The 24,124-nt window shown below is 42.3% G+C and overlaps 2 protein-coding genes across 9 annotated transcripts; both read left to right on the forward strand.

The window, feature by feature from the left end:
- The first annotated feature begins 1,648 nt into the window (after positions 1–1,648).
- LOC116791452 (thiamine transporter 2-like) lies at positions 1,649–11,953 on the forward strand. The gene is made up of 6 exons (XM_032697425.1): positions 1,649–1,775; positions 4,388–4,542; positions 4,876–5,692; positions 7,128–7,320; positions 8,867–9,008; positions 10,349–11,953. The coding sequence occupies exons 2-6, from the start codon at positions 4,393–4,395 to the stop codon at positions 10,526–10,528; spliced, it is 1,482 nt and encodes a 493-aa protein (XP_032553316.1). The 5' UTR covers positions 1,649–1,775; positions 4,388–4,392; the 3' UTR covers positions 10,529–11,953.
- Positions 8,970–23,533, forward strand: LOC116791453 (thiamine transporter 2-like). 8 transcript variants are annotated; one of them, XM_032697429.1, is made up of 9 exons: positions 11,976–13,599; positions 13,972–14,104; positions 14,211–14,278; positions 15,199–15,468; positions 16,048–16,204; positions 18,216–19,032; positions 21,455–21,647; positions 22,138–22,279; positions 23,047–23,533. In XM_032697429.1, exons 5-9 carry the CDS (start codon positions 16,055–16,057, stop codon positions 23,167–23,169), a joined length of 1,425 nt encoding a protein of 474 aa, XP_032553320.1. In that variant the 5' UTR covers positions 11,976–13,599; positions 13,972–14,104; positions 14,211–14,278; positions 15,199–15,468; positions 16,048–16,054; the 3' UTR covers positions 23,170–23,533. The 8 variants fall into 8 exon arrangements, with proteins under 8 accessions (XP_032553323.1, XP_032553320.1, XP_032553318.1 ...); XM_032697427.1 differs by having other exon boundaries at positions 13,972–14,077; positions 14,156–14,278; XM_032697426.1 differs by having other exon boundaries at positions 13,972–14,077; positions 14,184–14,278.
- The last annotated feature ends 591 nt before the right edge of the window (positions 23,534–24,124 follow it).

Raw genomic sequence — 24,124 nt, forward strand, 5'->3', positions numbered from 1 at the left:
TCAAGGTGACTAAAAACTTGCATAAGCTCATCACATTTTTAGAGTCTTCCACTTGGCATTTGGATGTAATCAGTGAAAAAGGATGAAAGTTTGAGTACAAACAAGATGGACTAAAGACTATGGAAAGAACAAATAATAAAGGATAAAAAAGGATCTGAAAGCAGAAAAAAACCAAATATCAATGCCTGGAAGTTACTTAAATCATTCTTTCTCATTATTACATTACAGGAAAAAGAGAATTTTGGGGTTTTTCTCAGTGCTGAGAAATTCAAGTTGGATTCTTGCCTCAGTAAGTCAATGCAAATCCCAAGTAACACTGTTCACTTCAACAGTTCTCTGCATTTTAGCAAGAGTCCTTGAGAATACAACCAAATGCAGGCAGACAGTGTCCTCTCAGATGAGCTGTCACCTGGTATCACAGGTTCAATTAAACATGCAGAACCAAAATAGCTCTGGAATCAGTGTCAGACAGTGACTGATAGCTGGGAAAGTGCCAAAGGAATTATTACATTCCATTCATTTTAATATATATTACAAAATCTGTCAGCATTCAAGGAGCATGTGGGTGACACATGGTTTAGTTTTAGATAGTCCTGTGAGGAGCAGAGAGTTGGACTCAGTGATCCTTGTGGTTCCCTTCCAGCTTGAGATATTCTATGACTTGATAAGTGAACAGCATTATCTCAGGCAGGAGTAGGTGATTTCATGGACAAAGGTCAACAAACAAATTACAAAGGAAATAGGCAGGGATGGCCAGTCTCACATCACTAATCTAATAACTTTGACTGTTGAGGAGTAGGAGGCAAAAAGGCTACAAAATGTGGCCAAGGCTGAAGGCAAAGGACTGGCTGAGCTGGGCAACTCCTCAGACCCAGGGAATTTCATATGTTTTTCATATTCAAGTTTATGTCCCTAAAGTTACTGTTTCATTTTACTGTGTATGAACCAAGATGCTGCCTTCCTCTGATTGGATAATTTACTGTTATTTAAAAATATTTACAAATTACATTTTCCTACTGTACTGCTCACATTCCTAAGTAATTATTATATGCCTCCTTCCAGACCTACATGTTGTAGGACCAGGGTGGGAGTGGATCTAGATTTGTAGGCACATCCTTTTTGTGAAAACCTGTACATTTCAGAGAGTGTACTCCACTGCTGTGAGTCCCACAGAATCTTCTGAAGCTGACTGTGAGCCATCTCCATCCTCAGTAGAACTGTGAGAACCTGCCTAAGCAAAAAACCTGAGAAATTTGCCAACCAACAAGTCAAGGGTATTTTACTTTTTAAACCCCAAGTATGTAGTGGGGAAACATTCAAATCTTACCACACTGGTATCTGCTCTCTGTCTCCTCTGTCATTACCCACACATAGCTACTGCTCCATCTTTAATACAGACCAGTTTGAAGGACAGGTGGGTCTAAAGCCATCTATCCTGTCAAATAGATCCAAAATTCTTTGGGAACAACATTATCTCTATTGATTATGTGCCAGTCAAGCGCCAAACTGTAGTTTCGATCTTGATTTACTGCTGCCTTTGGGCAAAGACAGGGCAGTTCCTTTAAGGGAACGTGGATGCTGAAAGAAAGCCAACTGGAGGCGATTTCAAAGGAGGTGTCAGAGCAAGCTGAAGTACCAGAAAAACAGGAAAAGCATAAAACCTAAACAGAGTCCAGCAGCTGCAATACACACAGGGACGGCCAGAAGAAAGACTGGAAACACTAAAAGGAGACTTTTCCCCTGGAAGTAAGAAAGGAAGAGCTCCAGCAGACAAGGTATGATTATATATGAACACTGGAAATCAGAAATCCTCCAGTGACAAGGGAAACTGGGAGGAAAGAAGAGAGCTGTCTGGTGGGGAACTGGCAGGCTGGGTCAGACTGTGTGGTAGAAGAGCCGACAGCTCGGGCACCAAGAATTGCAGGAGGAAACAGAGAATTGTTTTGCTGCTGAATAACACCAAGGCATCCTACCATATCTTGAAAAGTTAAGAAAAGCCTAGATTTATAAAATATGAAGTGACTGTATGGGGTGACTGAATGGGAACAAGTTGGATCCTTTCCCCTAATGCCAAAGGCACAGCTCTCGCTGACAGAGGTTTGTGGTTGTGAATGCAGAAAGGAGTGGTTATATGAGCAGCTGCAGAGCTGAGCCAGGGCTGCACTGATGGCCAGTGTGGATGGGGTGGCACCCACCTCCCACTCCCCAAGAGCAGAGTGGGCTGCCCCTGAGAGCCCTCAGCCCACTGCCTTTCCCAGCTCAGCACCAGTGGCAGGTTTTCTTCTGCACAGCTGCTTCAGTCAAGTGGGAAACTTCTCATCTGACTTCCCTGCCAGCCTAACACAGGCACCTCAAAGAGTAAAACTACCGACCAGAGGTACATGTCTAGCCAAAACCCCCAAACAGTGCATGTGCTGGGGCTGGAGGGATGCAAAGACCAGGGCACACCTAAAGTTCTTCTGTATACAGTCAAACCATAAATTACTAATTAGGTGCAGTCCTGCCACCAATGGGCAGCATCAGAGGGGCAGTACACAGCACCCTGCAAGCCCTGGGCAGATAGCAGCTTGCCCCACTAACCTCCAAGGCAGGGGACATTTTGAAAGGATCCATGAGACCTTCTGCCCTTGTGTCACACAGCCTGCTGTGGGGAGAGCAAACATGGCAAGTCCCGAAACAGACTGGAGCAGAGAATCTAGGATGGGAAGGGAAAAGTATGGCCTGGCTAAGTCACAGAGCTAACTTGTACAAATGGCCTTCATTACAGTGCAAGAGATGCTCTTCACCCCACTCTTTTTGATGCCTTTCTCAGAATCTCAGGATACCACATGAAGCGGTCACTTGGCATCAGGGTGCTGTAAAGCTTTAATGATTATCATGTGAAAGAAAAGCAAGGGGATGTTATGGTGACTAAATGAGTGTTATTCTGGGCAGGGCCGAAACTAGTCCTGCCAAAGCCACGTTTGCACCAGACCGATATTACAACAACTGGGAAGAGAGGAGGAGTAGAAACGCTTCCTTCCTTAAACGCTTGGAGTGTCTCACAATCCTCCCGTACTCGTTTTCCCTTTGCTGGGGTTGCCTTGCCCTCTAGTGGTTCACACTACAGAGCTGAGTTCGTTTCTGCTGCAAGTCCTCTAACGTCGATGTTTTCAGCCGTTATGCAGCAAAGGAAATAATTCCAACTCCCCTTGATCTGCACTCATCTCTTAGTGCATCAGGCCATTAGTAAAATGTGCTGCCATCTGCGAAGTTAGAAAAGAAAATGCATAATGCCTACTGCCTTATATATTATATATATCACATCCTGAAAAAGAGCATCCTCTGTCCATCCAGTCTGAAGAAATGTACTCATCAGGACATGAATATTTTTGGCTGAATAGCTCTTTCTTCAGCTTTTACAAAAAAAACTGTGGAAAAACACTACTTCATTTTTAAGATTAAAACTTTTGCCTAAGGGAGAAGTTCTCAGGAGGGAAGTAGATAAAAACCAAAAGCAGAATGGTGGAAATCCCATCTGCTTATTAGCAACCTCCAAAGGGCTTCAAAAGATAAACGGGATGCATTTAGATTCCTGACGCTGCCTATACCAACATGAATATGGACTATAACTTACTGTCCATTTTCTTTGCATGCCCCCATGACACCCATTTTGACTTCTCTTTGGGCTCGCTCCAGCAGAGTAGCAAATTTTAATCTATTCCATCATCTCACCTAGAGACAACATGAAAAATATCTTCTTCATTTCATTTTAGTACAGTCTATTATCTTCTGTGACCAGTTTTATAGATGGAAGATACGATGTCTTTATCCAAACTTGATTTCTGATGCAGTTAATTCCAGATTGTCAATTAATGACCATCTGGCTTGATATCCTTTGTATATTTATTAGCAACTCCCATCTGCTGGGCTCCAGAGTTACCAGCTCTCCATAAAAGGAAAGACACGCACATCTAGGAGCCGAGGGAGAAAAAACAGCAACCGTGAACTAGTTACTTGTCACTCAACAAGGTGCTTGGCTGTGATCAGTCATGGTGTCAAGGGAAATCTCCATGCTCAGCTGTCTTCAGCCACTTCTGTCTAGAAAGGCTTTTCCTGTGTTTATCTTGGTCAGTACACATTGAATGACAGTGTAGTTTGTCTCCCAGTTAAAGATCTTCCAGTTCATTTTTTATGCACTTTCTACGAAGACAGAGAGGCAGCAGACAAATGTAAGGAAAAGCTGTTCACTTTAACTTTATAAAGAAAAATGTTTTCCAACTGTCAGCCTCTAAAGAGCACCCCTTAGCATTAGAAACCACAAAATAGAAATTAATTACAAGACCTCTTTGCACTTGCTTAGGCAGTATCATCCCTCTAACAAACCTTCTCTTTGGCTTTGCTGCAGAGGCCATGGGCTGCTGGAAGCAGGAGAAAAGCAACACCTGGACTTTTCCCACCCTGATTCTCTGCCTCTATGGATTCTTCTACATGATGAAACCATCAGAACCTTTCCTAACACCCTATCTAACAGGACCAGATAAAAACCTGACCACAGATGAGGTATGGTTTTACTCTGATGTTTCTTTTACTTGGAGCAGCAAAAATAGAAAAGGAAAACTTTGTTTAAAGTATTTAAACAAAGATCAAAAGAAAAAAAAGCATAACTGTAATCAGCTTTGGCAGGTTACAGTTTGCAGCAGACAGCATAAATAAAAGATCCATTTAATGGATCTACCATCCATTTGCCTGCCCAACAGTCCCATGCTGCTTCAGTGTGGTTATATATTTTATGAATTCTTTCAGAGCAAAAACTTCCTTCTACAAAGCTATAAAAAATGCATGAACTTCCTTTTCCTGAGAATAAAGACACAGACATTTCCTCTTCTGTTCTAGGTTACCAACCAGATTTTGCCCGTTTGGACATACTCCTACCTCGCCCTCCTGTTCCCAGTCTTCCTGCTCACAGATTACCTGCGCTACAAGCCCGTCCTCCTCCTCCAGGGCATCAGCCTCATCATCACCTGGCTCCTGCTCCTCTTTGCACACGGAGTGCTGGCCATGCAGGTGGTGGAATTCTTCTACGGGATGGTGACGGCCACTGAGGTGGCCTATTACGCCTACATCTACAGCGTGGTCAGCACCGACCGCTACCAGAGGGTGACGAGCTACTGCAGGAGCAGCACTCTGGTGGCAGCCACTGTTGCTGCCGTGCTGGGACAGCTGCTGGTGTCCTTGGCAGACGTGTCCTACTTCTACCTCAACGCCATTTCTCTGGCTTCCGTGGCCCTGGCGTTCCTGTGTGCCTTTTTCCTCCCCATGCCCCAGAAGAGCATGTTCTTCCACAGGAAAGATGCCTCCCAGTCTCTCCCAGGGCCTGACAAAGTTGCGGCTCCGGCCGGTTCTGACCGTCCCTCGAGCTGCCAAGAGGACACGAGCTCCGACTCCGCTGCCAGGGGCCCAACATCCCAACAGCAGGCTGGGAATGCCAAGCCCCGGAATCACATGCTCAGAGTGCTGGTGCAGCTGAGCAAGGACCTGAGGGATTGCTACAGCTCCAGGAAACTTCTCTACTGGTCCCTGTGGTGGGCTCTGGCTACGGCCGGCTTTAACCAAGTCCTGAATTACATCCAAGTGCTGTGGGATTTCCGAGCCCCCTCTCACAGCTCTGCAGTGTACAATGGAGCTGTCGAAGCACTAGCAACTTTTCTGAGTAAGTTAATGTCTAAACATTGATCCCAAAGGCAGTCTCTAAAGTTTTACTTGAGAAAGCTTTTAAAGTGCCATTCTATTGCAGGCGCTCCAGGGAGCCACTGCACACACTGTGCCTTCCAGACCTCATTCTTTGATCTACAACAGTTCAAATATGAGCTATGCTGCTTTTTCTTTAGGACCAGATAACCAACTCTGTCTTAGCAGTATGCAGAAATTGTGCAAGTTACACAGACTTTATATCCAGTTGGTAAATCCATTCAGAGGCACTCGTGTGTCTTTGGATGAGGCTACTGGGTGTTTTTTTTTCCCCAAAAACATTATGGCACTGTTCCCATAACAATGCTATCAGCTTACACAGATGGGAGAAGTTATTCCTAAACATTTTACACCGAAAGAACATAATCCTCTAATTAAGATCTTTTTCTAGTGAAATACTCTTGTGCAGCTGGAAAAAAAGAAGAATTTTAGTCATTGCAAGATGCAGAGATTTGCAGAAAAAGACCCATTGAATTCCTTATGCTACTGATGTTAAGTATTCCACTTTTGCACCAGGAGATGCTCACACCACACAAGCAAAGTGAGGTTATCAAAAGGTAACATCAGACTACACCCCCCTGCCTTGGCAGGGTTTCACATAATCACATTGTGCTGCTGTAGAGAACTTGCACAAGACTTTGGGGTGTGATCCACCAGGGAAAATAAACATGTCTACATCACACCTAGTCATTCAGGTTACCCTTACAGTCATTAAGGAGAAATAGATACTACTCTTGTCTTGAGGCAGGCAATTAAATAGACCAAGTGAATCATGAATTAGAATATTTTTCTCCTTGACAAATTCCTCTTTGTCATGGAATTGCCTGTTTCTCCATGTAGAAGTACAGAAGATATTAAATCAGGTGGCTTATCTTTGCAACAGATGCACCTTCTAGGAGGCCCTCCAAGAGCAAACAGTGCTTATCCTTTCTCATTTCCTTCTATATACTCCCTGATACCTCACAAAATTCACTTTTTTGACAGCTTACCTCCTTTATGAGGTGCACAGAGCTAAATTGTTACATTAGCAGGTTTACTAGCCTAGCTGTGCAGTAAGTTAGGAGAAGCTGTAAGAAACTTTTTGAGTTCCAAACTGTGTTCCCAGTTCTCTCCCCAGAGATACGTGCTGGGTGCAGACAGCCAAATAATCAATCCTTCTACATTACAGTTTATCCTGTCAAGTGGAATAAAGCACTAAGGCAGAGACTTGATTTATGCAGTTGTCTAAAAGTGACCAGTGATCTGCATGGCTGCAGAAGTCATTAGGAATGCTTTCAAATTTCAGAACTACTCTGCATCATTAATCAGCATTGCCTTTTGGCACGTGAGGGTGGCGAGATTTGGCGATACAGGCTATGGAACGCATACAACATTTACACATTTTTCTCTTTTTCTAGGCTCAGTAACGTCTTTCCTAGTACAGTATATGAAAATTAACTGGGACCTGTTTGGAGAACTGGCTTTAGGGATCTTCTCTGCGGTAGATGCCGGTTCTCTGTTTCTCATGCACTTCTCTACCAACATCTGGGCGTGTTACGCTGGCTATCTCATTTTCAAGGCCTGCTATATGCTCCTGCTGACAATAGCAACGTAAGTATAAAACCTGACAGTGCTGCCTTTATGCACAGAATGCTGAGCCTACCTCGAGTTTGCTTTGGGCACCCCTCCTTTTCCTCAGAGAAAGAGGACCTAATGCTAAAGATAACTGTGTAGGTAAATACAAGGACACTTAAATGTCTGATTATGTTGCTTTCGTTCTTCTAAACAACCACAAAGGAAAAATTATCAACATTTTTGAATATTCATAAAATTGAATGTTTAACTAGGCAGAAGTTAAACAAAGTACAAGGTAACTTTAGTACTAAAGGGAATGGTAACAGCAAAATGCAGAAGCTGTTTTCCTTCTTTCTTGCAGGAAAGATGCAAAGTGAACAATAGGGACAAGCATACCTTAACAGCCATCCTATAATGTCTAGACCACCTGCTGATAAACCTTTTAGCATAGCATGAACTGCATGAATTCAAGAAGAGATTTGACATAAAGCATTTCCCAGTGTAATTTTATACACATAATCCTTAAAGATATTAGGATGTAAAGAAGGAGTAAAAGAGAACACTGGACAAGATCTCTTAGGAGACCAAGCTATAATAATAATATTAATAGCAAATATTATATCTAATCTGTGCAATAAATATGTTATTACTCCAGTTATTTAATTGCTTGGAATGTCTTTAGACATACCACACTAGTTCATTAACAGAAATACCAGATGCATTTTATTTCAAAACCCCAAATTAGTCAGAAATCATTTTAAGAAACCTGCTAAAATTATAAGGCATGGCAAGATTATGCCTATCTCGAATGAAGCCAAGTGAACTCTTTGTTTTCGTTTTGGTTTATTGCTACCACATTATAGTAAATCACACCTGAACTATTTCAAAATATTCTACCAAAACAAAACAAAAACCAACCAACCAACCAAAACCAACAACAACAAAAAGAGTCAAAGCTTGCACATAAAAATCAATTAAAGTGAGTCCTGAAAGAATAATACCCTTTTGTTCAGATATAAACTCTGTAGGTAGATATTGCAGGGAAAGATTTCTAACTATCGTCAGAAAAGATATTGACAGTAAAATCTACAGGCTCTTGACAGAAATAAACAGCATGCTACCTCCACTGTCAAGCCCCAAAGCAAAAAGTGACTCACATCATCACAGAAAATTTGGTTGGAAGATACCCACAGTGACCTGCTGGTCTGACATCCCAGCCAGGGCAGAACTGCTGCCACTGCCAGATCAGGTCATGGCTTTGCCTGGCCATGGAGACTTTACAGCCTGTCTGGTACAGTCTGGGGGGGTTGAGAAGGAGCAAAGGGTTAAAGAGAACTGATATTGTACCAAGCACCTGATAGTATGGTTTGGAAAAGCAGCACAGACAAGTAAAAAAAAAAAAAAAATCAAAATACCTTATGGTACTAAAGGCTTTCTATTTTAGAGTAAGCAAGGAAGCAAACAAACAAATGAAGCACTGTTTACTGTGTCGTTGATGTATCATCTCCATGAATCATTTCTCTTCACTGACTGACTGGAGGGCAATAACTGGAAAGTCACTGACCTGCTGGTCTCACATTAGGTTCCAGATTGCCATCAATCTGAGCATGGAACGCTATGCTTTGATGTTTGGATTCAACAACTTCATTGCCCTGGTGATTCAGACCATTCTTACAGTAGTTGTTGTGGATTCGAGAGGCCTGGGGCTGGACATAGTGACTCAGGTAAGTGCTATTACCTTATATTCTATTTACTGCTTTGCCAATCTGTTTTCAAAAGTTTACCAAGAAAGGTATTCCTATGCCAAAGGACAACTTAATTCCCTCATAGTGACTCAGGTAAGTGCTATTACCTTATATTCTATTTACTGCTTTGCCAATCTGTCTTCAAAAGTTTACCAAGAAAGGTATTCCTATGCCAAAGGACAACTTAATTCCCTCTTTTTTCTATAGAAATCTGCACATCTTGTTCTTCTCACATGTCAGTCGTAATTCTTCCTTTTGCCTTCTAATGCATTTAGGATTACAGATGCTGGTCTTTGACTTTTTAAAAGGAGATACACCAGAACGTAATTATTCAGGCCCTGTTATCTGACCAGTTTTGGTCATTGATAGGACACAGAATAACATCCTCTCTCCCTAAAAACTCAGAGTGGTTTTGTCAGATGCAGAATCAACATAACCACATGTCATCAGTGCTGTTCAAACCACAAGACACAGCCTGGATTACTGTAGTTATTTCAGCTCAAGTGAAAAGGACATCTGACTTCTAATTCCAGTTCAGGATCAAACCTGGTCTGTATCTCAACATGTGTAATAGTCTTCTGCCCATAGCCTGGGCACTTAATTTGGGATGGGATATCCTATCTCACAGCAGTGGCTGAGATTTTAGCCAGCCCAATGCCACCCATGTTGAAGTCACCTGAGATGTACTGACTTCTGCATTTTCTCAGATGGGCTCTCAGCTGGGGCAGCTTTCTACTCCCTTGGATTTGAAGAAGACTAAAGCTATTCAGATATTCTGCACAGAGAAGGCCAAAGTAACTGTAAAAGAATAAGGATTGAATCAAACATTAAAAATTAAATCTTTAAAATGAAAGGCAGGAATATGTAGGACCTCATAAATAGCCTTGCCGCTGTTGTTGGAAACAGTGATACAAAGTCACAGTGTATTTACAGAAACCACTGTGGTGACAGCACTGAAATGTACAAGTAAGAGCAAAACAAGGATGAACTCAGATTCTTCACTTACATTATTCATGACTACGTGGGTAACAAAGCTAATTCTATATTTTGCACTAATAGAAAAAAATATCTGTTCCTATTCTGCTCCCCCTCTGATGTTTATTAAGAGGCATAAGGAATGGAAGCAAGGGGCAGTTCTTCATTCCACAAATATCTGCTGTTTGCTGGGAAAGCAAATCACAAAGCAAAAACTTGAACATAGAGAAACTATGCCAGAACACAGGTAAAGAAAATCATAGTGTCTGTTGTCTCCAGAAGAAGCAGCATTTCCCTAAAGCATTTTTCATTAATTCTTCTGCCTTTTTCTCTCCCTCTCCCAGTTTTTAATTTATGGCAGCTACTTTGCAGTCATACACGGGATTTTCATGATCAGAAGCATTTGTGTGCTTGTCTCAAGCAAATGCAAAAGGAAAATAGCAAGATGTTGCAAAGAGCAGCTGAACCATGCTGAGCACGAATCCAGAGAGCAGATTGTCACAGGCTATTTGACTCGGCTGTAGGAGGCAGGGAGGCTCCTTGGCCAGGCCCTCCTGGGAGAAGAGCTCAGGTTGCAGCATGCAGGGAACAGCAGTGCAAGAAGAACGTTCAACACAGCCCTGGAAAGCTGCGCTGAATCACTGCAGCACTTCAGCACAACATATGCCAGCTCAGAGCTCACATAACGGCTCTGTGCCAAGAATAAAAGCTAAATTGCTTTAGATTCTTATTTACTTGCCTATAAAGAGCTTAACAGCAGTAATTTATACCCAGAAGCACAACCACCACCTTTTCATCTCCTCCCTGTGCACGATAGCAAAGACCAGAGTTCACCCTGCCTTGTTGTTCTGGCTCCTGTGTGCGGCGCTGGCAAAGCTGCTTCCAACCACATTTGATCCTGCACGTGGGTGAAGGGTCTGTCCTCCCTTTGCACATCCCTTGTTCTGAATCAAGGAAGAAAGGATTGTGTCTGCATCATTATATTCTTTCCTACCCAAGTGCAGGCAGATGGGCTGACAGGCTCCTCCTGCCTAATTGAACAGCCCACGTCAGAGGGGGCCTCGTGCAGGGTTTGCACATCCCACCCCAGGGGTTTCACTCCAACACTGCTAAGCCACAGTTGTTGCTTGACCCACATTTGAAAGCTGCAACCACTTCACTGACTTCATAGAAATCTCTGCCGAGAAGCAAGAAACTTCCAAGTCCAAACAAAATGAAAAAGTCCCTCTCCTTTCCTCGTGCTCCCAGTAAAATTAAATTCAGGACTGACTTTCTATTTCAACAAGAAAAGAAAAAAGCTACCAAGGGGCTTAAGTAGTATGGACTAAAACTAGAGAAGTACATTGTGGAGAAATATGGCTGATTCCACACAGGAAAATTCCAGGTTAACAGGAATATCCAAGATTTATAACTGAAACAAACATCATGTGTGCTTTTGAATGCCAAGTGAGGGAAGTCCACTGATCTTGGTCAAGAATTTGGCAGGGTCAGCATCTCAGAATTTATCAAGAAACTTCAAGTCCTACAGCTAATTTAGTCCAACACAAAGGACAGTTAGTCCAGGAGAAGAAACAAGAGACTATAAATGAGTTTTCATGGTGAATACCTAATTTAATATGATTGATATCCATATGCTAAAGTTATTTCTGTACTGCTGTTTGCTTCTAGCCTCCAATACCTACACCTAAGTAATAAAAATAGAAAACATCTAGCATTTACAGAATAATATTTTTCCTGTGGAGACACAAACTATCATTTGTACAAACATACCTGCTTTTTATACCAGTCACATATTGCAACTAGACAAAGTGCCCAGAGGTGAGGGCAGGCAGGAGAGAAGCAATTTGTTACAAGTCACAAGAAGAATCAGTAGGATCTGACCAAATGAACCTGGCTAGATTTTTTAGGCTTTTTGTTTACTGTTGTGCATGGTGTGGACATTCTCTATTGTAAACTGGCTCTAAGCAGAACAGTTTAATCAATACAGTCATAAAATCAGGAGATGTATTTAGTTTGCATTGAGTAGTATCTTTTATTACTGCAGAACTGAGAGCACGATACTCCTGCGTGAAGAAAGAGGTACAGAGTCCAGGAGAGCAAGGACTAATTTATTCTATTCTTCCTTGTGAGTAGGAATGTCCTTTTGAGGCATTTAGTTTAGAAGTAGGTGCTAGTCCTTGACTAGACATTAAAGAGACTTTGTATTTAAATGAAAAAGGAAGAACTTAATGTTTTTAGCTCCATGGCCATGGTCTCAAACTGCCTTTAGTACAGAAAGTTAACAAATATTTCCATGTTGCATCTGACAACAGGAATCAACATGTGAAACTTTTTTGTTATTACTTAAAAAAATAATGCCAGTAGTTGGCTGCAGGAAAGGAGCTAGAAAAACTGGTAGAAATAACCATGAAAATTCTTATGTTCTGATTAGAGCTCACTGCTTTCTCAGTTTGTGGGATGTCACTGAGGAGCAAAGAAACCAAGCAGACACAGTGTATTTGGCTTGCAGTTGTAGAGAGCCCCATCTTCAGAAAACAGATAAAACCTTAAAGAAAACAAAATCTAATCCTATTCTCTCCAATTTCCAAAAGAAAGATTTTGAGTTTGGAAGTTGGGGGAGCATTATGGCAGAAAGAGAGGAGGAAGAGGGCAGTTCTTAGGACTGTTAGGAAGAGAAAGGCAAGGCCTTGTCTTACCCTGGATTTTCACAGGGTAAATTAATTCTGATTACCCAGGGTAATCTGAATTAACCCAGCAATCAGAGATTTAATCTAAAAGAGTAAGATGCACACATCCACCCGTGTGTTTATGTACCTACACACACCCCCTCTTTGGAGAGAAGATACTTGAGTCTTGGCAGGTTATAAGCAAGGCTGGAACCACAGGCTGTCTTAATTCTGCAGGAAAAGGAAACTCAACACATCCACCTCTCCTTGCAACTTTTAGTATAAAGTGCTGATCTTTCTTCCAGCATGTTAAAGGATTCCATGTAAACATGAAACTTCAGAGCTGGGCTCGTTGCTCCCCATAACTACAACCCCCTCGAAATACAACACTAACTGCCTTTGAAACATTAGTGGGTTTGTGCCTAAGTCTTATGTGAAGACACAGTCCAGCAAGCTGGTAAAGCCAGTCTGGGCAAACAAGGAAGGAACAGAGTACTTTGGATTCAAAGCATGCAGGTATTGCCCAACCACTACCCAGGGCTACCAGAGAAACACCAGCCAGCAGCCCCCTCCAGCAGGCAGCACACCCACCCAGCAGCACCTTCCTTTCCTCAGAAGACCTCGGTAAGGAAAGAAAAGGAAGTGCAGAGACAAACCTGGCCCCCTTGAGCACTTGCCTGCCTGGTTGCACCACACATTTGAGCACTGAGAGAACCTTCCAAACCTGCAGAACTGGACCAGGCCCTGCCGAGCTCACAAAGGGGCCCCTCCTGTGCCAGGGCCACAGCACCCACTGCCAGTGCCAACACACATCCTACCACCGGCCTCAGGGTTCACTCCATCCTCTAGTGAACCTTGGAAGACAGAGGGAGTCCAGTCTGAAAAAAATAGGTACAGGAAAGCAAAGCGACAGCATTTCTCTAAAGCAGGTCTGTTTTGATTTTTTTAGCTTAGAAGCCAGATTTAGAAGCTCATCTTATTGTCCATTTGCCCTTAAATGACAGATCATTCCTTATACAGAAGTAATTACTGGCCAACTAATAGTATGAGACATTCCATATCCTACCTCCCAACCCCTAGCAAGGCCAGGATGGTCAGAAGAGACCCCAAGAGCCCAGAGGCCACTACACTATGCACAGGGGAGGGCCAGTGTTAGCCCAAGCTGTGCTGAACTGGTGCTCTGTCTTATCCATGAATCAGAGACTAGAACTTTTAAAGGTATTTATTAACATAAAGAATGCAATCATTGATTGCTTTCTTGCCATAGCAGGTTTTATTAATCATTAGCTACTGTATTATAGCTTTATCATAAAAATACAACTCAGTTTGCTGATAAAACCTGTAAAGGAGAATGCTTCCCCTACAATCTTCGTGGACAAGTTCTGCAAGCAAGAAGAGCTGTGATGAGTTAGTATTATTACTATTTAAATTCTGGTAACATTTCATCAAGTTGAGAAAGAACATTTCAGAAAAAAGACGACACAGAAATTTCTTACTACCTCCAATCCTAAAGGGTGGTTTCTGACTTCTCCTCTGCAAGACAAAGTCATCCTAGGAGGAACTGCACATGAATCCACGAGAAATGCACCACAGCCACAGGTTTGACAGGTAATTCATTACCTTTGGAGTTATTTGGGAGTGTGGTGGCTACTCACTTGCTCAGTGCATTTTGAGGTGATAAAACATTTATGCGGATGTTACTGATCAGCCCAGGATTTAATATATTTTTATTTCAAAAAGGTAACATATCAAAACATTTCAAATTAGGTCTTGAGTTAAAGGTAGTACAGGCTGTACTTTACATATAACGATTTGTAAGAAAAGGAGGTATCAAAGGCAGTCATTTAAAATCAGGTTTCAAGGATTAGGGCTGGTTTTTGTAACGTTCCTCTAAGGTCACAGAAACACTGTCTTTATAACATACTATTTATGCTAAGTTTTAATAAATACAATCTTACAGTGCAAGTAGAAGCACTTTTGAAAAAGTGCCTGCTACAAAGTGGAATTCAACAATTTAAAAGAAATAGCTTGTAACTGCATGATTAAACATCAGTTAGTGCTTTGCTTTCATTCCCTTATGATTCAGAACATCCTTATTTCACTTGTTTTCAGGATCAGTGAAACTGACTTTTTAATGCAAAACAAGTAATATAAGCTTAAAAAAACAAATCTCTTTAGACTTTTTTTGCTGCTGACTATGGTGAAGAAAGAAGTCTCCTCCTTTTCCTTTTGATCATCATTTCTAAAAGTGAAGTTTTCTCTTTTCAAAGTCTGAGCAGGTACCATAAGCAGATGGTTTCTGCGTCTTTCTCTACCCTCCCTTAAAGCACTTTGAAGAAACTGAGCTCGCAATGGGCTGAGCTAGCTGGTGGCTTCTTTTGTCTTCGAGAACGCTCAAACTGTCATTGTGCCGCTTGGCACTCAGGCTGCATATCAACAGCACCCTGAGAATGAACTTTAATCTCACAGTCTGCCCACTCATTTATTTGGAAATGAGACTGTAATGGAACTTCATTCTTCCCCTGCAGCACGTGCACCCAGCCCTAAGTACATCACCGAGAACAACCTTTGACAGACAATAACAGAGACCGGAGTTTACCACGGCCGACCACCTTGATCTGAGTTATTCATTTACAGGCTGCATCTGTGATCACAGGCAGGGTCAGCGACAGAAACATTGGCTCAGGCTGTGTCACAGCTGGAGTCACTCCACTCCTGAGACAGACACAATATCCTCTATTGATCTATCAAAGTTCAACAGTAAATGCGACAGTGGTTCAACAAGACTCGACAGCAAGGTAGGCTTGACTTAGCGCACAGAGGACAAGGTGAGACAGAACTGGTGGGGAGACCCTCTTGTTAAGTCACAGGATTCTAAACTCCTCGCAGAGAGGAGTCAAGGTGCAGCTAGATCCACTGCTAGTCCCGGATTTGGTCAACTGCCTATGTCTAAAGGATTGTACATGTGCAGTCAGTCCTCAGCCAAGATTTCAAAGCTGAGCACACTGTTAGTCACTTACCAAGGATCTGTTGTGGCAAGAAACTTCTGGACCTCAAGGAGTAACTGCGAGAGGCGTCCCTACCCACGGGGAGATCCAGGTGTGCAGCTCCACTGCTGTGCAGGAGAGCTGAAGATCATTGATGTACAGTTACATCTGCACATCAGCAAGACCCCTGTGTCACCATTCCAGGCAGCCCTTGGCTATCACATTGCCATCTGTCCCCCAGTGTCCAGTTAAACTGGATGCCATCATCACAGCCCCCGCTTAAGGGTCTGGCAGTGTAGGTTTAGTTAAAAAGTAAACTTGCAGATGAATTTTTACCAGTTGTGAAGAGCATCTGTTCATTTCTTTGCCACCTTTTTTTTTTTTTTTTAGGTAGGCTATGGATTCCTGGAAGGAAGCCATAAGCCGCAGCTGGATTTATCCCACGGTGCTCATCTGTGCAAATGGATTTTTCGCCACAATGAGGCCATCAGAGTCTTTTCTCACCCCTTATCTAACGGGGCCAGACAAAAACCTAACGATTGAAGAGGTATGTAACTATTCTCTTAAGCAATAATTAAAATGCTTAAAGCATTAAGCCTTACAGCAATAACTGAAGGGAACATGAAGTGTTCAATAATACAGATATATTTTATCTAGAGTCTCATGTTTAAGATGCTTCTGGGAAAGAGTAAGGAGTCACCTCTTTGGTAGAAGGTCAAAACATTAAAGACTCCACCTTATTAAAACTTTGAAGTCCTTTGGCAGTTGTTTAAGAGATTAGTATTTTTGGCAAAATCAGGTCAGCTAGCTCCTCTCTCCAACGTAGAACCCCAGAGGAGGGGCAACACTGACATTTATTTATACTTATCATGGAACTGATTACACTGACAGTAACACACTGATAGCAAATCATAAGAAAACTAAACAACCTTCCCCTCATGAGCTGTTAAAATTATTACCTACATTACTGGGATGTTTTATGCATTCATTAACCTGTGGAGGTCAGGTTCACATTCAGAAAAGTTGAGGTTTTTTTGAAAAAAGCATGCACTGCAAGTTTTCTTGCTCTGCTCCTCTGCTCAGCACTGGCTGCTTCAAGAGTACACTTCCCAGGAAAAGGTGACATAGTTGACACGTGGCTGAGTCATGGAGCTAACAGTATAATTAGAAAACACAAGCTTGGTACACCCCCATACAGCTAATATGAAGAACAGTCATTCCTGCTGCGCAGTAGCAAATGTTAAGGCAGAATCTACCAGCATACCCAAGGTTTCTTCTGAGAAAAGGTAGTTGTGGTTTAAGTCATTAGGGTTTATTTTCTCCCCCTTTTTTATTACTATTCTTTTTTAATCAAAAAGGGAAGTTTTATCTCTCATATAAAATACACAACAAGGATCACAGAATGCCTTGATTCTGATTTCAACAAGAATCCTTAACTCAAAAATAAGCGTAGTACAGATAATAGTTCTTTCAGCCAAACTCATCTCCAGTGAGCTAATTCTATAACGCAATTTTAAATCAAACACTTAGAAATTCTAACTAAAGTTCAGAGAAACAAAAAAAGTCACACAAATATACAGTGAACCAGCTGCTCACCATGCAACTCACTCCAGTACCTGTTCAGAAGTAAAAAGATGACCACCTACAGCATTTCATACAGTTCCTTTCTAGTCTCTGTTTAAGCAGAGAACAAGTGATCAGGAATGGACACCCCCAGCAGAGCCCATAATTACTGAGCGAGACCTCCCCAAAACAGCCAACTTACAGAAAAAGCTCATTTTATGATGTGCATCTAAAAGCAGACACCTGACCTAGGTGTACCCAAACTGCCTGGGCAAGCACTGAGCTTTAGTGGTGACTGCAAACAGCACCTCTTCCAACCCAAATGCAGTTTTAGAACCCAGTTTTAGAAAAAAGAGAAAGAATTTCTTTTCAGAGCATCTATATACTCAAGTCCAGCTGAAACTTACTGAAATACTGTTTCCTCAAAGACTTGCTTAATTCTTACACATTAAACTGAAAGAAAACATAGAAGGTGCAGATAACCCGGTAGCAGCTACACATTCACTATGTGCAGTTCCAGTTACATTGTACGAAGCACATGCTGCTTTTTTCAGTCCAATTTTAACAAGGGAAAGAGGTAACCAAAGGTATACAATGACTCATGTAAAAAGTTAAAACTAAATAGGCGTTCATTTCCAGCTACTGTGGGGAATAGGATTTGAAGCTAGACAGCCTTTCCTCTGACACACAATTACAACTGCTTTAAAGAGCCAGATATCAAAATCTGCCTTCTTTATAGGTTTTTACTTGAATTTTTAAGCCAACCCACCTGTTTCTGTAGCAGAGTGTAGCATCACTATCTTTGCCCCTTATATAGTACATTTACAGTAATGTAACTGAAAGCAGTTTAAGTCTGCACTGTTCACATAATTCAGTGTTTCCTGTAACCACAACTACGTTGTTTCCTCAATAACATAACTGTAAATCTAAAAAATCAGTATTTCATGTGCTTGGGTTTTTTTTTTTTAAATATTTCCTTCTTTCTTCTGTTCTAGGTTACCAACCAGATTTTGCCCGTTTGGACATACTCCTACCTCGCCCTCCTGTTCCCAGTCTTCCTGCTCACAGATTACCTGCGCTACAAGCCCGTCCTCCTCCTCCAGGGCATCAGCCTCATCATCACCTGGCTCCTGCTCCTCTTTGCACACGGAGTGCTGGCCATGCAGGTGGTGGAATTCTTCTACGGGATGGTGACGGCCACTGAGGTGGCCTATTACGCCTACATCTACAGCGTGGTCAGCACCGACCGCTACCAGAGGGTGACGAGCTACTGCAGGAGCAGCACTCTGGTGGCAGCCACTGTTGCTGCCGTGCTGGGACAGCTGCTAGTGTCCTTGGCAGACGTGTCCTACTTCTACCTCAACGCCATTTCTCTGGCTTCCGTGGCCCTGGCGTTCCTGTGTGCCTTTTTCCTCCCCATGCCCCAGAAGAGCATGTTCTTCCACAGGAAAGATGCCTCCCAGTCTCTCCCAGGGCCTGACAAAGTTGTGGCTCCGGCCGGTTCTGACCATCCCTCGAGCTGCCAAGAGGACACGAGCTCCGACTCCGCTGCCAGGGGCCCAACACCCCAACAGCAGGCTGGGAATGCCAAGGCCCGGAATCACATGCTCAGAGTGCTGGTGCAGCTGAGCAAGGACCTGAGGGATTGCTACAGCTCCAGGAAGCTTCTCTACTGGTCCCTGTGGTGGGCTCTGGCTACGGCCGGCTTTTTTCAGGTCCTGAATTATATCCAAGTGCTGTGGGATTTCCAAGCTCCCTCTCACAGCTCTGCAGTGTACAATGGAGCTGTCGAAGCACTAGCAACTTTTTTAGGTAAGTAAAAGATAATTAGTAAATAAGTAACCCACCCTGCGCTGAGGCATTCTTCAGCATGCCTTTGGTGCCTTTCCATCTCATATGAGGACCCGGGTCAACAGCAACAGCCTGACATATAACACCCAAATACTGTGCAAAGCATGGTTTTTTTCTATTAACTTTTATCAGTGGGCTTTTCACAAATTATATATATATATATATATATAAAAGCTTTTCCTTTCTAGGGGAACCTTATTCCACCTAAGTGTTTTAAGAGTTTAAGTTCACAGCTCTGTCTTGACCATGAATTTAACCCCAAGCACTTTGAAACTCTGTGCAACTAACCTTGCATATACCTCCCTCAAATACACCTTAAGCTGGCAAGTTTACGAATTAAAAGAACACACTAACAGATGAACTGTTCTAAATGGTCTATTTAGACAGTGGATTAAAGATCATTTTAGGCCATGTGCATCTATATCCTCATCAGCAAGTTTGCCTCTGGATATGATATACAAGGATAGACTGAGAGCACTGTAATTATTTAGCCTTGAGAAAACAAGGGATTTCATTAATGTGCATAAAGACTTGAAGGGGAACAGCAAAGAGGATGGAGCCAGGCTCTTCCCAGTGGTGCCCAGTGACAGGACAAAAAGCAAGGGGCACAAAATCCAGCACAGGAGGGCAAATCGTGTCCGGGGGGGGCATCAGGCAAAGCAGCACCAGCCAGTTGAGGGGATTGTCCCGCTCTGCTCTGTGGTGGCCTCACCTTAAATGTGGCAGGTTTTGGTGCCACAATATCAGAAAGACATTAAGTTCTTAGAGAGTGTCCAAAGGAGAGCAACGGAGATGGTGAAGGGCTTTGAGGGGATGCCATGTGAGGAGCAGCTGAGGCCACTTGGTCTGTTCAGCCTGGAGGAGACTGAGGGGAGACCTCACTGCAGTTATAACTTCCTCCTGAGGGGAAGAGGAGGGGCAGGCACTGATCTCTGTGGTGACCAGTGACAGGAGTTGTGTCAAGAGAGGTTTAAGCTGGATATTAGAAAGATGTTCTTCACCCAGAGGGTGGCTGGGCACTGAACAGTGGTTCACAGCATCAAGCCTGACAAGAGTTCAGGAAGCATCTGGATGATACTCTCAAGCACATGGTGTGAATCTTGGGGATGGTCCTGTGGAGGGTCAGGGTTTGGACTCGATGATCCTTGTGGCTTCCTTCCAACTCAGCATATTCTGTGATTCAAAGTTCTACTAAAACATATAAGAACATTTTTATTGTAAGGGTGATTTAAAACAGCAACAGGTTGACCAGAGGTGTGGACTCTATCCTTGGACATACTGAAAACCTAGACAGCATCCTAAGCAGCTTGCTTTAGCTGACTCAGCTTTTAGCAGGGCCAGGTGATCTCTATCCATCTCTTCCAACCTCAGCTATTCTGACTCTCATTAGTTCCTTGGTTCATCCCAATGACATTTCTCTTTGGCCACAGAACAGAAGGCTATGGCCAAAGTGAAACTTCTTTTACATGACTGTGTGGTACCAATGGAGCTTCCTTTTTGAGGTCTTTTACACATCTGTCTCCCCCTTCATTCCAAGAGCCTCATCCCACATTTCCACAAGGAATTGTCAGTTTACTTTTCCTCCCTGCAATCAGCATGAAAATCTGTTTTACTGAAGCTACTCCAGAACTACTCAGACTACTGTTCTGAGTAGTGTTCCCAAAGACTTTCTTGCTTTTACACTCTCTGGCACTTGACACTATTTCAGACTACAGAAGGCACTCACAGTACTGGAAATCTCTGCTTGCAGCAGGGATGGACCAAAGGGGTTGGTTTGCTCTAACTTAAGGAATTCTGATGAAGAGCACATACAACAAGCAAACAAAGTCCAATCTGCTAACCTGCCTGAAAACATGGAGTTTGCTACAACGTGATGCACTCAAGTCAGGGTTTTGTTACATGTGATGATCAATAAGGCAAATGCAGTTCACAAGATTTTTCACCAGAAACTGAAAAGACACTTTCAGAAAAAGCAAACGTGAAGTACAACAGATTTTCATTTCATAAAGATCTTTACATGAAGAGAACTCATTATGCCTATTTTGGCAGAAAATGCTTGGTGAGATTGTTCTTCTCTTTGCTCAGTTGTCAAAAAATGCAAGAAACAACAATAGCTTGTGTGCTGCTGCCTCCAGCCTTGGGCATGAGGCGCTTTCCCAGAGCACTTCAGTCAGTGAAGGGTCTGTAAGCAAGGAGGAAAACACCCAAACAAACGGAATACTCCCACGCCACTAATAGGAAATATAAACCACACCATTATCAGAGCCCACTGTGACTGTAACAGACTGAAGAGCTCCTGGTATGATCCAGCTACACAGTTATACAATGGCTCTCAAGGATAATAATGTTTCAGAGTTTTAAATCAGTACTTTTCAATTTATAGGTTCAGTAACATCCATGGCAGTTGGATACGTCAAAGTGAACTGGGATCTCTCTGGAGAACTGGCCTTGGGAATTTTCTCTGCAATGGATGCTGGTTCTCTGTTTCTCATGTACTTCACTGGGAACATCTGGGCATGTTATGCTGGTTACCTTGCATTTAAGGCTTGCTATATGCTCCTTATAACAGTAGCAACGTAAGTACAATACACAACTGTTCTAATTAAATTGATTCAAATCTGTATCAAATCTTTAAATTTATCAAAATTTTACTGGAAGTTCCCCTAGAAATAAATTTTAACTAGGTTATGACAGCAGTATACATTATTTCTAGCCTGTGCAAAACTGTGCTTAAAATTATATGACCTAACCACTACAATAATACAGTTCCTGTCAGAACAAGGTAGCTTCTGCATTTGGCTGTTCAATGATCTATGTACAAGTGTTCTATACATGATCGAATAAATATATACCAGTATTCAACAAAAATATCCACTCAAGTAAAAGGTAAGTAGGATGCACAAAAGTCACAAAGCCAGAAAAACCAAGGAATTTCTGCCAAATTGAAGCTGTTAAAGCTTAATAGCCAAGACTGAAGTTACTGTCCTTTGAAGAGTCCACTGTGCACATTGAAGTGCACACGTCCTTGCTCTCCATAGTTTGGCCAACCTGTGCATTCATTGGCAGGTTTCAGATTGCTGTCAACCTGAGCATGGAGCGTTATGCTTTGATGTTTGGCTTCAACACCTTTGTTGCACTGGTGATTCAAACAATTTTAACTGTTATTGTAGTAGATTCAAGAGGTCTGGGACTGGATATCAGCACTCAGGTAAGCTACATGACTGCTCTCAGTCCCCCTACTCTTCTCAGAAAGTGGGTTCTGCTCCAAGACTAGCCTTTGTGAAGATACCAGGTAATGTGCGAGCTTAGGCCAGTTAGTCGGAAAAAAAAGTTCATTTAAAGTGAACTGCTATAAGCTACTACAACTCGTTCTCCAGTCCTCTCAGTTTTGATTTCCTGCTGTAATTTTGAGAACATTTTCATAGAACAGAGAGGAAAGACCACCACCTATTACTCAGAGTATTTTTGCACTTAAAAGCTTACTATTCACAAATTTATTGTCAAAATACCCTAACCAGAAGCAGGAACCAAACCAAAAAGCAATCAATGGGTCTATTATTAGGGTAATTCTAAGTAAGACAGTTCCAGTGGATGCACCATAAAATTTACTCTAATTCTGAAAATTAACTTAATTCCCCACTAAGTTTCTAAACTTAAAGTTGATACTTATGTCCCAAATGAGGTCCAAGTCTCTAGCTTTCATCTTTGCAGAGAAGAGACACAAGTGCAGGACTGTTATCCTCCCTTACTGAGGTAGGGAAGGCAAGCACATTACAGAATATTCTCTCCCCCTTTTACAACCTAAAACTTCCTACAGTATGTAATCAAGCAGTCAGACTTCGAGTCCTTTCAAATGGGATCATTTTGGGCATGGGTGACAGGGGAGGGCAGCAGTGGAGGGACACCTCTTATTATCTAACGGCAACAGCAGTTTTTGACTCTTTCTCCTCCTTCTTTCCCACCTCCATTTCCCAGTTTCTCATTTATGGCAGCTACTTTGCAGTCATAGCTGGAATTTTCCTCATCAGAAGCACATACACCATTATCTCCATCAAACTCAGCAGTGCCAGTGCGGCTGGTGAAAGCACAGGTCATTAACAACAGAGACAAGAATGGTTACAAGCAACAGTGCAGAAGGCTCCATCACCTGAACAACAAAACAGGAGATATATAATGTTCCATCAAGCAAAACTGGTGCAGGCTGAAGCAGGCTGTTAATGAGCCTACAGCACAGACAGCTTGTCAGCAGCAATGCATTTTGCCTGTTTTCTTCATCAGTAGTTTAACTCAAAGTTAGTGATCGACACCCAAACTTTGATTAATGCTCCGCAAGAACAACAAGTACAGGCAGGTGCCTGAACTTCACACCAAAAGAACTTACAGAACCTCTGAAATTTCACTTCTACTGAGTATTTCAATTAAAGGGCAATTGAGACCTTCGGACATTCCTAGGGAATATAAAGCAACAGTTGCCCCTGGCAGCAAGATATCTGTTGGAAAGATTGCCACAAAGGAAGCTTAACACTTTTTCAACTGGAAGTTGTGACACAGATTTTTGAAACAAGTTAACAAATAGCAATAAACAATTTTTTTCCCCAAAAGATCCTACTCAAATGTTGGATTACTACCACGTGATTTAGTATAGCAATACTGTTACTTTCCCAATGGTCAAATGCAGGCATTTCAGATTCCACACAGACAATGCACTCCTCAGAAATGTGAAGTGACAGCACTGTAAGGAAAAACATGTCATTATATACAGATCAACTGCTACTGATGCAATGACAGCTTTACCGTGAGTTTGTTGAAGGAGCATGAACACAACACCCTGACCTTCCCTTTGAGTGTCTGCCTTGATAAGCATATGCAATAATTATATCCAACAACTGCCATGACCCACACACACATCTTTGGAAGCAAAGAGCCTCCTAAACTAACTTATTTTTAAACCACAGGGAGACACTTCAGTTGCTATATAGAACAGTCTTAAATAACATGACTTAAAGTTTAAATATAACTAAAGCTAATTAGGGAATGTTCTTCCAACTGTCCA

This window comes from Chiroxiphia lanceolata, chromosome 10, assembly GCF_009829145.1.
Source record: "Chiroxiphia lanceolata isolate bChiLan1 chromosome 10, bChiLan1.pri, whole genome shotgun sequence".
Classification (NCBI taxonomy): Eukaryota; Metazoa; Chordata; class Aves; order Passeriformes; family Pipridae; genus Chiroxiphia; species Chiroxiphia lanceolata.